This window comes from Rhinolophus sinicus, linkage group LG13 (assembly GCF_036562045.2).
Source record: "Rhinolophus sinicus isolate RSC01 linkage group LG13, ASM3656204v1, whole genome shotgun sequence".
Lineage (NCBI taxonomy): Eukaryota > Metazoa > Chordata > Mammalia > Chiroptera > Rhinolophidae > Rhinolophus > Rhinolophus sinicus.
The window spans coordinates 50,704,247-50,720,042 of record NC_133762.1 but is presented as its reverse complement, the minus strand read 5'-3'; the positions used below and the strand labels follow the sequence as shown (position 1 = coordinate 50,720,042).

Sequence of the window (15,796 nt, the reverse complement as noted above, 5' to 3'; positions counted from 1 at the left end):
CCTTAAATTCATGACCTATATGAAGTAAACTGTAACTTTTGATAAATTTAGAAAACTTAAATTTCAAGTTGCCATATTTCTAGAGAACCAGCATAGCAATGACAAATCCAGGCTTTGTAATAAGACAGACCTGCGTTCAAATCTTGATTCTAATATATGCTATGTGATCGTGGGCATTTTATTAATCTCTCAAATGTGTTTTCTGATCTGACTAGTGGAGGTACTTCCTAGTGTAGTTGTAAGGATTAAATGGAAAGGGTCTCACATTGAGTAGTACAGTGCCTGAAACAACTCTAAATTATGTTTAAATATTTAATGATGTCAGTTCTACAGTTTTAGTGTAGTTTCAATCGAAATCTCAGTTCAAGTGAAAGTTTAAAAAAAAAGGATACCAGTAATCATCTAAAAGAATAAACAAGTGAGGATGATCAATAAATTTTGAGAAATCATACCAGTATAAAAGGTTTTACCCTACCAGTTATTAGTATATCTAAACATTTTATAATGCAACAAGAGTTAGCAGGTTTGGGTGAAATAGGGTAACAAATTCATGGAATGGAATAGGTAAAAAAGAAGAGCTTATATGATGATTTAAATCATTGCATTGGGACAATGGACAAGTCTTTGTATAGAGAACTTAGTTCAGGTCCTCCTTTATAAGTGTCCAAAATAAACTTCAGATGAAGAAAAGAAAAAGTTGCAAATCAAACCACAGAAACAGAATAAAATAGAATTGTGTTTTTGTTAAATCTTGTGTTTCAGGAGATTGGTGGTAGGAATTTCTAGACTTAGAAAAGAAAAAAAAACAAAAAAAAAAGAATCAACAGATCTGATTACATATATGTTTAAAAATTCTACATCAATACCTGTTGTGTGCAATTCAAAGTAGGAAGAAAAACACAGATCCCCTACTTGATAAATTGCGCATTTCATACAATTAAAAAACAATGTGCATTAGTTAAATGTATATTATGAGCTCTAGTGTCAAAACAATGCAAATTATTCGATTATCTTTCTTGACTCAAAAATAGCCAAGACATAAAAATAACAAATACTGGTAAGGATGAATCCTTTTTCTACCAAGACTATGTCTAATCTGTGTGATCAGATGTAATAGGATTGTCATCAGTTCCATTCTATTAAAAAGGAATGTCTTTACTTTTTTTAAAAATTTATTGGGGTGACGTTGGTTAGTAAAATTATAAAGTTTCAAGTATACAATTATTCTATTAGGTTGGTGCAAAAGTTATTGCAGTTTTTGCAATTATTTTTAACCTTTTAAACTGCAATTACTTTTGCACCAAACTCATACAATACATCCTCTATATATTTCATGTGTGTTCACCATGCAAAGTCAATTCTCTTTCCATCATTATATATGCGACCCACTTTACCCTCTTCTGCCACCCCCCTTACTGTCTGGTAACCACTAAACTGTTGTGTGTGTCTATGAGTGTTTGTTTTGCTCATTTATTGCTTTCAGCTTTATATCCCACATATGAGTGAAATCATATGGTTCTCGACTTTTTCAGTCTGATTTATTTCGCTTAGTGTGATAATCTCAAGATCCATCCATGTTGTAGCAAATGGGAGTATTTCATCTTTTCTTATGTCTGAGTAATATTCTATTGTGTATTATGTACCACATCTTTACCCAGTCATCTATGGAAGGACACTTCAGTTGTTTCCATGTCTTGGCCACCATGAATAATGCTGCAGTGAACATCGGAGCACAAACATCTTTAGGATAAATGCTTTCAGATTTTTTGGGTAGAGACTCAGAAGAGGGATTGATGGGTCATATGGTGATTCTATTAATTTTTTGAGGACCCTCCATAATGTTTCCCATAGTCGCTGTAACAGTTTACATTCCCACTAGCATTACATGAGGGTTCCTTTTCCTTCACAGCCTCTCCAACATATATCTGGTGGCTGTTTGTATGTCTTCTGGGGAGAAGTGTCTGTTCCAGTCCTCAGTCCATTTTTTAATTGGATTGTTTACTTTTTGGTGTTGAGTTGTATGAGTTCTTTATATGTTTTGGGTATTAGCCGCTTATCGGAGGTGCTTTTTGGAAACATTTCCTCCCTTGAGTTGGTTGTCTTTTTGTTTTGTTAATAGTTTCATTTGCTGTGCAGAAGCTTTTAATTTGACTCCATTTATTTTTGCTTTTACTTTAAAAGGATTGTCCTTAAAAGAAGTATTGTATTGAATAAATGATAAGATGTAGAGATAAGTTGGTATTACAAAATGGCTTTTGTTCATTACTTATGTTTTATATATTTCTTTAGTAGTTTTTGTGTTAATCCAGTCATTTTTAGTGTTTGTGTTTACTTTGAGTTCCTTGAGTTTAGAATCTTATTTTGCTTTTCTTAATTATTCCTTTGGATCCGGAACCATCTTGTCTGAGTTGATGTTTGGAGGACATATTCTATTTTTGTTCCCAAGCCCCACATCTGTAACTTTCTAGCCAAAATGACTATTTTTAAGGAGATTCCTCAGGATGCTTTAGCTTCCTACATTGGGTTTGGAAGTTAGTCATCCTTGCTGTTTTCATTGAGTCTTATTTTAACTTTAAGAGTCCCTGACCTTGAAAGGTTTGGATGTTGTAAGAAAAGTATAAATTACATTGGTCTTACTTTTTTGTGTTTAGATATATCCTTCAGAATTTGGAAAGGAGAGGATGAAGGAAGAGCAAGCTCAAGGACCAGTAGAGTTATTAAGTATTCCTGAAGATGCCCCTGAAAAGGACTGGTATTAAATCATTTTAGATAATAAAACTAAACCTCATAAGTTCATGTCACTATTTCAGAATTCTGGTCATTTGAAAATTAGGACTTAAGTTTATACTTGTGCCATCTATGGTTAAAACCGGTTGCAAAGCAAATTAAAGTCTTTCAGAAGTGGCACATTATTTCAAGGATATTTTGTGTGTGTATTTCTATTTCTGTATTCATGAAAATAATTGCTGCAGTTTTGATAAACATTTCATGATTAAACTGATTTAGAGTTCTCAGCTTCATTGCTCTGAGTAAGTTATGCTTTTTTTCTAAGATGTTGCTTCCCATATAAGTGACATTGAAACTCTATTTGTCTTCAGATTATATAGTTTTTCTGATTTGAGGATTAAATAGAAAAATAAAAGAATTAAAAAGTTCTTTGATAATCTAGTATAGTAAAAAATCAAGGTTGCCTTTAAACCACTAGGTGGAGCTATATGTGCACTTAATAAAAACGGTTAAATATATTGGTGGCAGATGAAAGCCGATAAATACTCTCAAAGAATATGTTGTAGTTAAGTGAAATTAAAGTTATGAACATTTACACTTGACAGCACATAATTTCTTTAAAATTAGAGCTAGTGCTTTCCTAGCATATTTTATAATACAGCGATTGTCCATTGGTTTTACTTGAAAAGGGTATACATGGTACCAAAACAAACAAAATAACTATTTTAAGGATTAGAATCATGGGTAAGCACATGTAATTCTTATACTCTCCTTTTCTAGATACCAAATTACAATCAAAATACCTAGCCTGTACCTTGCCGAAATAATAAATTGAACTTAAGTATTTAGTATATAGTGTTCATAAAGGAGAAGTCATGAAGAAGGATGGATTGGTATGAAGGTTGTAATAGATTTTTTTGAAACAGTTGCATTTATTTTTTTAAGGGATATAAGTATTTGTGTTCCTGTAAAAGTAAGCTTGACAAGTTTTTCCTTTTAGGACCTCTAGAGAAAAACTGAGAGATTATCAATTCAAACGACTGAAGTACTATTATGCAGTAGTAGACTGTGATTCTCCTGCAACAGCGGCTAAGCTTTACGAGGATTGTGATGGCCTGGAATTCGAAAGTAGCTGTTCATTCATAGATCTAAGGTAACCCAGTGTGTATCTTACCAATTTAATCTTGTAGTCCAACATGATTATAAGAAGTAAAATATTAGAACTGGTAGTGCTGTCTGTTGTTTCATGTTCTAAGAGAGGATTTTTTGCTTTTGGATGAACTCTTTCTTAGGGAACATCATCCTTAAAGAAAATTGGAATGAGAAAATGCTGAAGTATTATGTATGAGTCACCCCACATTTATGCATATAGAATATGTTGGCTGTGTTTTTAGGATGATGGGTTTATACATAATGATGCTTCTTTGCAACTGTCTTTTAGAACTAGGAACTAGATGAAGTAACTTTTTAAAAAGCATTGAAGTGGGGGTATAGGAATTTGCTAATAAACGGGCACCTCTAGATCTGTGCTGTCCAATATAGTAGCCACAGTCACTCAAACTTGTTAAATTAATTTAATTAAAAACTTCAAATTCATGTGCTTAGTCGCACTAGACACAGTTCAAATATTTAATGGCCACATGTGGGAGAGCAGACATAGGACGTTGCCATCATCACAGGCAATTCTATGGGGCAGTGCTGCTCTAAATGCTGCTCAGTGAATGGATGGTGTTGCTGACATTGTCTTCAGGGTTGGGAATTATTTTCACTACATGTTTAGGCTTCCCTCACCCAGAGCTGAAAAACCTGCGGAGGCTGTGAATGTCAGTTCTAAGGAAATGGGAAGCTGAACTACTGCATCATTTTATCATTAGCCTCGTCCTTTTGAACCCTGTAAACCATTCTACTGTGATACTTTTCAATAGAAATCACTTCTTTGTATCCAGGTTGGTTGGAGGCTTTGTTCTCAAAATGAAATATTTTAGGGAAAAAACGCATTAATTCATAGTTACCAAGGCTTTCATACTTCCAAGGCATCCCGACTGGTAGAAAAATGCAAATAAAAATTTTTGAATTGATAATTTGGGGTAAGATTTTAGCATGCTTGTGTATATAGCAAGAAGGGCATATCTCATGAGGCAAGCTATTTACTCCTCTTTTCTGTTAATTTCAATAGGAGGTGTTTGTTTTGAATGTGTAAGTAGTAGTTACCAAATATTTGTTAGAATGTCAAACTCTGGTATTATGAATTCATGTCAATATGTTCTTTTCAGGATTGCTCTGTTCTTTCTGTTTTCTTTTGGAGGCATTTCTCATGCAGTGTTAGAATCAGACCTAGCAGTACCTAGAAAGTCAGATCAATAACAATAGAAAAAATTTACATTCCGTTTTATTTTGTCATATATAACATCAGAAAAGAAAATTGAGTGTTCTACTGCCATCCATTTATCTAAGGAAACTTTTTTTCATATGCCCCAAAATATAAAAGCATACATATTAATAACAGATAAAAACATTAATCTCAGGTATTTGTTTTTTTTCTACTAAGTGTGTACAAAAATGTAGCTGGAGGAGGATATTATATAGATGTAATGAACCTTAATTATCCATTCTTCTCCCGCCAAAATTATTTTTTTTTTTATTGGGGATGGGGAACAGGACTTTATTGGGGAACAGTGTGTACTTCCAGGCCTTTTTCTTTTTCCCAAGTCAAGTTATTGTGGAGAGTGCCGTTCAGCTTCAAGTTGTTGTCCTTTCAGTCTTAGCTGAGGGTGCAGCTCAGCTCCAGGTCCAGTTGCCCTATCTAGTTGCAGGGGGCGGAGCCCATCATCCCTTGCAGGACTCAAGGAATTGAACCAGCAACCTTGTGGTTGAGAGCCCACTGGCCCATGTGGGAATCGAACCGGCAGCCTTCGGAGTTAGGAGCGTGGAGCTCTAACCGCCTGAGCCACTGGGCCAGCCCCAAAATCATTTTTAATGGAATATATAGCATATGCTTTGTGTGTATGTGTGTGTGTGTGGAATAAAATCTCTTACATAAATTTAAAAATCTAAATATATTAACCATTGATTACTTAACTCTGCTCCACCTCACCCCAATTTCTTAGCCTGATGCTTAAGAATTGTCTAACAATTATAGTAGCTAATTTACATTTAACAGCTATTTGTGGAAAAAAAATATAAGATAATATTAGGATTTTTCAGTCTTGAAGAATCAACCTTAAGCTTTTCCTTATATTCAGTGTATGAAACTTTATATTTAGAACACTTACCCATTAATAATTCTATTTGATCTTCACAATATCATGTAGCAAGCCAGTGACTGCACTATCTGGAGTTTAGGGTTTTTTGAAACATGAGGGACCCATCTGTGTTTGCACCTGACTCATATTAGCTGACTCCTAATGCAGGGTTTCTACCTACACCGAGTTCACTTAAATTTATTGGAATTACAGATTTATAGCTTATGAATTTCAGAAATTTTGTGCCAAGGTTATTTCTAACATTGTTTGCCTCATCTACATGTGTGTTCTGTAGAAACTTTTATATGGTATGTATAAACTATAACTAATTAGAAGAGAATCTAAACTCTGGTTGTTTATTACTGCGGCATATGTTTAAATAAGTTTTATTTTTTCTTTGTTTCTTAGGTTTATACCAGATGATATTACTTTTGATGATGAGCCCAAGGACGTAGCCTCAGAAGTGGATTTAACAGCATATAAACCAAAATATTTCACATCTGCTGCAATGGGAACATCAACGGTATTTCTTAACTTTTAAAAATGTGTAGCTAGACTCTTGCTTTAAGAAAAGACTTTGTGTATTATTTACTTATAACATCTTTAGAAATGGAAAGTACTCAAAATTTTAATGCACAAGTACAAATAAAAATAAGACACAAGTGTATTTGCATTTGTATCTACCTCATCCATTTGAACCTATTTTCAGATTTTTGTTACACCTTTAAACCCGAGTCAATTACCTGAGAATGTTTTTTTTCTTCTTTCTCATACACTTTCATTGAACTAGATCCTTTAATAAGTAATATGTCAGTTATTAATATTCTAGGGAATAGGGGAAAGGCAGTAACAAATTACCTCAAATTATAATTAGAACTAAAAACACATTTTTTCCTGCAGATATGATACCAAATTGTAGAAACAATTGAAATAGAATAATTCAGGACTATTAGATGTTACATTAATGCTTAATAACAAATAGCCAAAAGATTTCTATTAAATCAGCTTGTTACTTAGCTACCTACCTTCTCCCCTACCCCCACCATTAAGCTATCCACAGCTGGACTCTGCAGCAGCCATACAGGCTTCCCACAGCTTTTCCTGTGACAGACCACCATGCTCTTCTGAGGACAGGCTGGTGGCAGAGAGGGACTTTTGTATCTGTCACATACTGTGGTGGGCACTGTGTGGCCTTAATTAGTTACTGAGTGTAGTAAAACCCCACTATTATGCAATAAGTAGTCTAAAAGATTCGGTCACATAAAACGTAGAGTCATGTTATTTTCAAGACTGAAAAATGACCAGGACAAGCCTGTCCAGCCAGCCAGTCTGGAGTTCCTAGGGTCTGGCTGTATCATCCACATCTGTCCCAGTTCCAGCAGTGGTTTTGTGGTCATCAGCTCAGGCTTAATTATCAGCATAGGGATAATTCTGAATCCTGTGACTAGCTAGTACTTCTAAGACAATGGCAGCTATTTTAAGGATCAGATTCCTTGGTTAATTAGTACCTATTTTGTTCTGATCTGGGGAGATTAGCCTGAAGAAAAACAAGGATGTGAGACCCACCCTATGATAAAGATAAAAGCTCTAAAAGGAATGGGGGCTGCCTAGAAGATAGGATAGACCCATCATGTTTTAGATGAATTCCTGTAATATGGGGGTTTACTCTATTCCAACCAATAGATGCCTTTCTCATCAGTGGCTATTAATCTTCTTTGGAAAATGGACCCCGCTGAGATTGTGCTGAAAGCTTCATCCACAGATTTCACATAGTGTGTAGCCCTGAAATACCTAGAATTCCAGGTGAAAAACATGTTTTCACTGATTCATAATAATGCTAACTTTTTCACTAGTGCATTTTTAAAATTTCCTTTCACCACAATTTATCCACACCCTGATGATTCTTTTTTCTCAATAATGGAGTGCTTTGCATATAGCAGAGAATTAGTAGGAGAAAGGTACAGGTTAATAGAAATGGTTCCTTTTCCACAAGGATAGAATATTTTTTGTTAAGCATGTCATTTATTATTTGTTTTAGCATGTCTTAACTTTTTTAGCTTACTATTAAACATATAAGTTAATGACAGATATTCTTAGACACGTTTGGGTGACTAACACTGCCATTTTTATTTGTTTTTGTTTTTTTTTCATTGGTGAAAGGTGGAGATCACTTGGGATGAAACTGATCATGAAAGAATTACAACACTCAACAGGAAGTTTAAAAAGGAAGAGCTTTTGGACATGGATTTTCAAGCGTACTTAGCTTCCTCTAGTGAAAATGAAGAGGAAATAGAAAAAGAGCTACAAGGTAGTTGTTAATCTTCTGGTGTTTTTCATATAAGCATTTGGGTGCCTAACCTGGACTTGCTAATGGAAATGTGTCTTTGGCAATAGTTTAAAAGGAAGTACCAAACTAATTCTTAAATTGTCTGCAAAGCATATTCACATGTACAGTATTATATACAGCTTAGATAGTAATTGAAATTTTTATAAAAAAGTATTTTTGTAGCCTGAATTTCTTTAACTATAAACATTTCCTTTAAAACTCTGACCTAACTGAAAAAGCCTGGCCTTTTAGATTTTTCATAGTTCACATAGTTATGCACTCTCTTAAACTAGTAAAATGCTTTACTCTCCCCATCTTTTAAACTAAGAGCTTTTTTTTGGATTGATTGAATATTTATTTTACATTCCATTTTTCTTCTCAACTAGTTTAGAAAATGGACTGTTTCTTTTCATTTAGTAATTGTCCTAGAAATTATGACTTGCATCCTTAACTTAGAAAAATCTAATGATAATTAATATTTTTACCCTCCAATACAAGATATCTTAAAGCAGCTTTTAAGGTATCCTGTGAATTGTAATTCTAACCTTTTTTTTAACTCCCACAGGACATTAACATTACTATTTTGTACTGTCTTTGTTTAAATTTCACCACATTTCCCCCACTTCTTTTCCTCTCTATTCTTTACTAAATCTCATACTTCTATCTGGGATCGTTTTCCTTCTGCCTTAACTAAATCCTCGCTAATTTCCCATGGTTTCTGCTGGTGTCAAACTCTCTTGAGTTTTTGATAAGTCTAAAAATGTCCTTATTTTGCATTTATTTGTGAAGATAATTTTTACTGGTAAAAAGTTCTAGGTAGACAATCCTTTCCCACCCCACATTAATGATAATATTCTGCTGGTTTCTGGCTTCATTGTTGTTTTTGGGAAGTCAGCCATCAGCTGAGCATTTTTCAGTCTTAAAGGTTGTCTGGATATTTTTCTTTGACTGATTTTAAAGTGTTCTCTTTCTTCTACTCTTGCAGTTTTACTGTGAACTAAGAGTAGATTTCTTTTTATTTACTGTGTTTGGAGTTTGTTCGGTTTCTTGAATTTCTGGCATGATATCTTTCATCAGTTTTGGAATATTCTCAGCCATTACCTATTGCAATATTTCTTTTCCCTTTTCCTGTGACTCCAATTAAATATATGGTAGATCTTTTCACTGTAACTTTCATGTTTCTACTCCTGTGTATTTTTTTTAATCTATTGTCTCTCTGTGCTGCATTCTGGATACTTTATTCTGACACATCGTCCAGTTCACTAACTCTTTTTTCAGCAGTGTTGAATCTGCTGATAGACCTATACGTTGAATTCTTAATTTTGTTTATTGCAATTTTTATTTGCAAAAGTCCTATTTGGCTATTTTTTCAAATCAATAGTATCGCTTTTTATTATTTTCTACTCATTGCAGATACTTTGAACGCTTTTATTTTTATAAACAGAGAAAGCATGTTTTGTAGTCTGTCTGATAATTTCAGTATTTCAGATATTTTTGGGATGATTTCTATTACTTTACAAGGTATTTCTGTTTCATTTACTTGTGTGCCTGGTTAAGTTTGTGTGCTGATTTGATATTTGAGGTGAGAGTATATCTCATCAGAGAATGTTCATGTACTCTGGTTATTCTGGGGACACGTTACTCCAAATTTTAAGACTTCAGATCCCTTGGACTTTGTGATGCAAGTCTTCATGAGGGCTGGATTACTTCTGGTTGAGCATTGCCCTGAATATAGTCCCCCAGGTCCCTGCTTAAGACAGGAGTATTAGTTGAAGTCATCCTTTGTGGTCTTTAACTTTTGTCCTCTAGGCACTGCCAGGCTGCCAAAACTGTAGTTTAGTTTCACAGCTGTTCTTTTGTGTATCAGTAAATGCTCTCGGGGTAAAATAGGTCTTAAACACTGGAATTCTATCTCTAGTACTCCCTTCTCTTTGATATTAACTTGGTAGTTCTTCACTAACTTGTCACTTATTTGAAGTTTCCTTTTTTTTTTTTTTTTTTAATCAAATCCCTTTAAAGCTTTTAAAAAGATTGTTTAGATATTCAATCCAACTTCATGTCTTCAGTGAAAAGGTTGGTCTAAAATATCTAGCTCGCCATTAATGAAAGCAGAAGTTCTCAGATTATCTAGATATTAAAAATTTTTTTTGATTATTGAAATGATCAGTGGTATGTTTTAAAATATGTATATGTATGTATACATATGTATATGCTGTTTGCGCAAAATAACTCATTTTTTTTAAAAATGGATTCGGAACATCCCTTTCTTCTGTATATTGGATCTGGCTCTGTCTGGAAATTCTGTTGCTTGATTGTGATTTATTAGCAGTTTTTGGTTGATACCATCTCCCTGGTGTCTTTACATCTTTATTCTTATCTAATAGAAGAATTCCCAATCATGCAAAATTATGAGTAAGAGGTTTAGTGCTGACAGCAAATGGAGAATCATAAATGTTAAACATACATATAAATATTCTAAATTAGCAGGAATGAATATTGTTGTTTTTATTTGTAGTTTAATGTTTTCATAGCTGTCCTTTTGGTTTCCTTTGACATATATATTGCTTTTATAACCTGCATGTGAAATTAAATAAATCCTAACATACTGCTTCAGTAATTATCATAGGTCCATTAAACCTTAACTTTCTTAAGATCCTGTGATTGGGCTATTACCATTCCTTTAGACTACTGAAGATATTGCTTCATTTTTCTAAGTTTTTCATAAAGTACTACTCCTGAACTATGTTCCACACGTGGAATGGAAAATCATGTTTAATTGTTCTATTTTCTTTGTTCAGACATCTCATATTAATAAAACCACATAATTTCTTAGGCATTTAATAGTCTTTGAAAAAGTATATGATTTACAGTGGTAGTTATGTTGGGCACAAAAGCTTTCACATTTTTTGTAAGGCCTCAGTGGCTGTTGCTTGTTAATTTCTTTGGCATTCCAAACAATTGAGTGCCCATTTTATTTCTAGTGTTACACAGAGCAGCCAAGTCCTTTTTCGGCTTTTTTCAAATAGCCTTTATGTCTTTTTCCCCTATAGATATACTAACTTATTTGTATTTTCTTTTTATTTGTACGCCTATATGGTCATTTAGCATGTTTCTGAAAATTCTGGATAGTTTTTCTTCGCTAGCAGCTCTAAGATAAAGAAAAAAAGAGGATATTCCATGTACACTTGTGAAGATTGAGTGCACGTTTTTCAGATAGCTTTCTTTGATTGGTTTGAGAGAATTGACCTAGATTTTAAAATGACCTTGACATTAGGACAACTAATATTGTGGAAAAATAAGCAGTAATTTGTCAGTATATTGTTGTTAAGATCTTGGGCTCTACTGGTTTCAAGTCCTGAATTCACTGCATGGTGAAGTTATATAGGTTAAGTTTTCTTAGCCCCCGTACCTTTCTTTCCATAGCTATGAGATGAGAATCATAATAGTACCTGGATCATGGCTGGAAAGATCAAGATAATGTACATAAAGTGGTTAGCATACTAACTCATATCATGTATTTTTACTTATAAAACTTTAAGGATTAAAGTCTTTTGTTTGCAATCTACTACGTACTAAAATTTTAAAAGCATGCATTTTTCTACAGTATTTTAATTGACTGCAAACTTACTTTAATCTGTAATTTGTACCTCTGTTAGATGCAATAATAGTATATTTGAATGCTTTAGAGTTACTGGATGTTCCTGATGTTGTTTGTAAGAGATCATAGCAGGGCTCCTTACTATTACAATTTTATTTTTCACTCCTTATATAGTGTTAAAGCTTTCACAAAGTATTGTCCTTGAATTGGGAAAAAACAGACCTACATGAATTAGCCTACATTGTAGGGCTTCAGAAAGTAAAATTTTAGTACTGGAAAAAATCAATTTAAAGTAGGCCATCAGAGACTTACCACTAAAATTTCAACCTGGAAGGAGCTTGCTTCTAATTATGTTTTCAGAAGTAAGCTTTTAATAGAAAGAAATACATTGCCATTTTGTTAATGTGTTCCTGATGTTTTATCCATTGAATTACGGGATACATGACAGAATTCCATCCAACATTATTATTGTGGCACAAAGCACAAACAGGAAAAAAATGAATTTCAGCTGTTTGAGTGAAAATGTAAAAGTGTGATAGGATGGAAAGAATGTCCTGGACTATTTTTTATTCATTTAGAGAAAAAAATAAAATAAAAACATTTACTTAACCAATCTTTTTTCCATATCACCTTTTTTTAAGATATAAGGACAATCTGTTAACATTGATGTTTCACAGCTAAATGCTTAATAATGTCAGACATTTTTAGTGACTGGTTAGCCATAACTCACAGAAGAGAAGGTCTTCTTTATTCTGCTTCTCAATTTTTCTTTACTGGGAAATTTAGTCAATTCAGTAAGTCTGTATGTTTTGCATTAAAACCCAGGTTCTTATTTTATGTTTTTGCCTTGGAGAATAACAGTGGAAATACAGAGCAAACAAACCTTTCACGTATTAGTTTTCTTTGGTATTTGTTGCCCATGAATTTTATACTGTTCCTTTGTATTCTGATTATTTTTATAAAATTAGGAAATGGAAATGTGAATATTTTTCCACACAGGAAAATTAATAAACTTCCAATGTATTCATTTTTAATCTTAATGTATTAATGAGATCCTGAGAATAAGCGTGCTTGCTCACCATCAAATGGAAAAGACTCATTATTCTTCGTTTTGGATTACAAGCAACTTCCTTTATCTGTCTCTTCAGAATGAACAGCTAAATCAAATGCATCCCAACAATGTTTAGCCTCCTTTTATTGACCATAACATTTTAATGCCTCTGTAGTGGATGGTGGAGGACAGAAAAGAGGGATAAAATGTCATTCTTGCTGTCTTGCTTAGAGGGACCTGAAGTTTGAGGATGTTGCATGACAGTAGAATTATTTTGAAATGTGAATTTTAGTAAAAAGGGAGATTCCCAAATATACTACCATGACAGTGCTAATATTGCAACTGATTTTATTATAAACAAGACCTAAGTCTTTGATTCAGTTAATTTAATATTAAGATGTTCAAGTCTGATTTTGATATTCTGTTGTTACAGTATGTCTGACAACATCTTTTAGGAGGATGCTGGATTGACTGAGATTTATACACTGGAGTTAGATGTGAATTATTTCTGTGTGTTAAATGAAATTTGTTTTTTTTTGTTAGGTGATGATGTAGTCAGTGTAGAAGAAGATGGGAAAACAAAAAAAAGTCAGAAGGATGATGAAGAACAAATTGCTAAGTATAGGCAACTCTTGCAAGTTATTCAAGAAAAAGAAAAGAAAGGCAAAGAAAATGACATGGAAATGGAAATTAAATGGGTTCCAGGTAAGAATTAGATATTAACTAAATGTTCACTGTTTTTCTTTATTTTAGGATGTTGAGTCCATTTTAGATGTGAAGGAAAAGAAGATTAACTCTTCTTTGGAAACATAAACTTTAAAAATCTTATTTTCCAGGAATGTTTTTGGGAAGAAGTTAACATGGTATTTGCATACATCATTTAATTCACTTAGGGACTAGTGTTTTGACTCTCGCCAGCTTATTCTTGGTTTCTTGGATTTACTAACTACAAATTATTCCTGTCCATTTATGAAAGTAAACCTTTCCTAGGTTTGATTCCATTATTCTCAGGATATAGAAACTTGAATCCAGGTACCATGTGTTCTAAAGTCATAAAAACTTTTTTCAAAATATGTGATTCATAAGTGGACTTTTCACCAATAACCCCTACTAGACCTTAATTAGTGAGGTTTCACTAACACAAAATATGATACATAGTTTTCCATCTCAATTTTGCTGTTAATACTCAAAAAAGTATAGCATAGTAAGTGGTTTTTATAACTAACTTGAACCATTCAACAATTTTTTTTAGAGTAGTACAATACCAGTTTAAAACCACATCAAAACTAAACTAAGATAAAAGCTAGGATAAACGAGGATTGTTTTATACTATATGCATTTTTCAGCACTCCTGGGCAAATCAGCATGTACCTTTGCAAACAATATTATTTTTGCAGATTACTGCTTTTTACATATATATGTATATCTTTTAAAGCTAGGTATAATTTTTGACAAAGGTTAGGTTATTTTAGCTTCTAGATGAAAGAATACTATGAGTTAGTATTAGTTAATTCGTACTTGTAATGCCATTGCTTATAAATTAAGTATTCTGTATTCAATTATTTCTGCTTATTACAAGTAGTATATTTTTGCACTGAGAGTAAAACATTTGTTTGCATAGGTTCTTTTTATTTGGGAAGAAACTTAGCATATTTTAATATTTGAGAATAGATTGACTATTGTAGTAAATTTATTAGGATGGACACATGTCTCCTGCATATTCCTGTAGGAATGCAGTACTATGTTGTAACCCATTTATTTTAAATGTTTGGCCTGTGCAAGAAGGGATGGTAAGAAAAAATGAAGGTTGGTAGCGTTATCAATATAAACAGTGGTTGAGAGTTAATTTAGCCCGAATAAGAAAAGCCTAAAAAGTGACTTAATAGTTATTTTCAGATACTTGCAGGCTGAATATGTAAATGAAGACTTAATCTCTCTTATTACCTCAGAAATGAGTGCTTTTGCCAGTGGATAAAAGTTAAAGGAAAGTAGATTTCAAAATAATATAAAGAGGAAATCTCTGTGTTGTTAGAATTTCCAGAAAAAGAGCACAAAGCCTGCTCTAAGGGGTTGAGCACCTTTTGTCAGTAAGTCTCACAACAAGGACATACAACCATACCACTCGGGGATGTTTGTGAAGAAACTTTTTACTTGAGGTCCTTGGCTTTATTATTCCAAGAAATGTTGAATTCTATCTTTAAAGTCAACTATATTGTAATTGTAGCTTAATTCTAATCCTAGAATGAACTTATGAAGATATTTTAAATGAACATATTTTCAGTTGAAGTATTCAGTTGGGTATTTGAGAAAGATTTAAAATTAACTTAATTGAAAACTTTTATAGAAAATATTTTAAAGAGTTACATGGCATGGACCAGATCTAACCTTTGTCTTTATTGACACAGTTAGGTAATGCAAATACCAAAAAGTGGTATTTACTCTTGGGTCTGTAACCAGAAGATTTAAGCAATACAGTTTTCCTGAGATAAACCTCCCTGGGTCATTATGTGTTATCCTTTTTTATATATGTTTAGACTCAATTTAGTAATGTTTTGTTAAAGATTTTGCACCTGTGTTAATGAGGAATATTTGCCTATAGTTTTCATTTCTTGCAGTGTTCTTGGTTTTTGGTATTGGTAATCCTGACCTCACGAAATGAATTGAGAACTGTTCCCTTTTCTATTTAGCAGTACATTTTTTATCTTGACTCTTTTATTTGGGGTGTAATATTATATTAATGTCATATAAAATATTTTAAAATGTAAAGAAAAATTATCATCTGTAATTCCATTACCCTAATTCAGCCACTAAGTGATTATGTAGATTGTGGTTTAATTGATCCTTTCTCTATT

At 33.0% G+C, this 15,796-nt stretch overlaps 1 protein-coding gene across 3 annotated transcripts in view; it reads left to right on the top strand.

Moving 5' to 3' along the window:
* Nucleotides 1-15,796, top strand: part of ESF1 (ESF1 nucleolar pre-rRNA processing protein homolog) — a 68,233-nt gene that overhangs the window by 10,964 nt on the left and 41,473 nt on the right. For all 3 annotated transcript variants that reach the window (XM_019752046.2, XM_019752045.2, XM_074317992.1), the window contains exons 5-9: nt 2,652-2,752; nt 3,728-3,880; nt 6,378-6,492; nt 8,130-8,277; nt 13,488-13,649. In XM_019752046.2, coding sequence (XP_019607605.2) covers nt 2,652-2,752; nt 3,728-3,880; nt 6,378-6,492; nt 8,130-8,277; nt 13,488-13,649 — 679 coding nt within the window. The remainder of the gene's footprint in view (nt 1-2,651; nt 2,753-3,727; nt 3,881-6,377; nt 6,493-8,129; nt 8,278-13,487; nt 13,650-15,796) is intronic.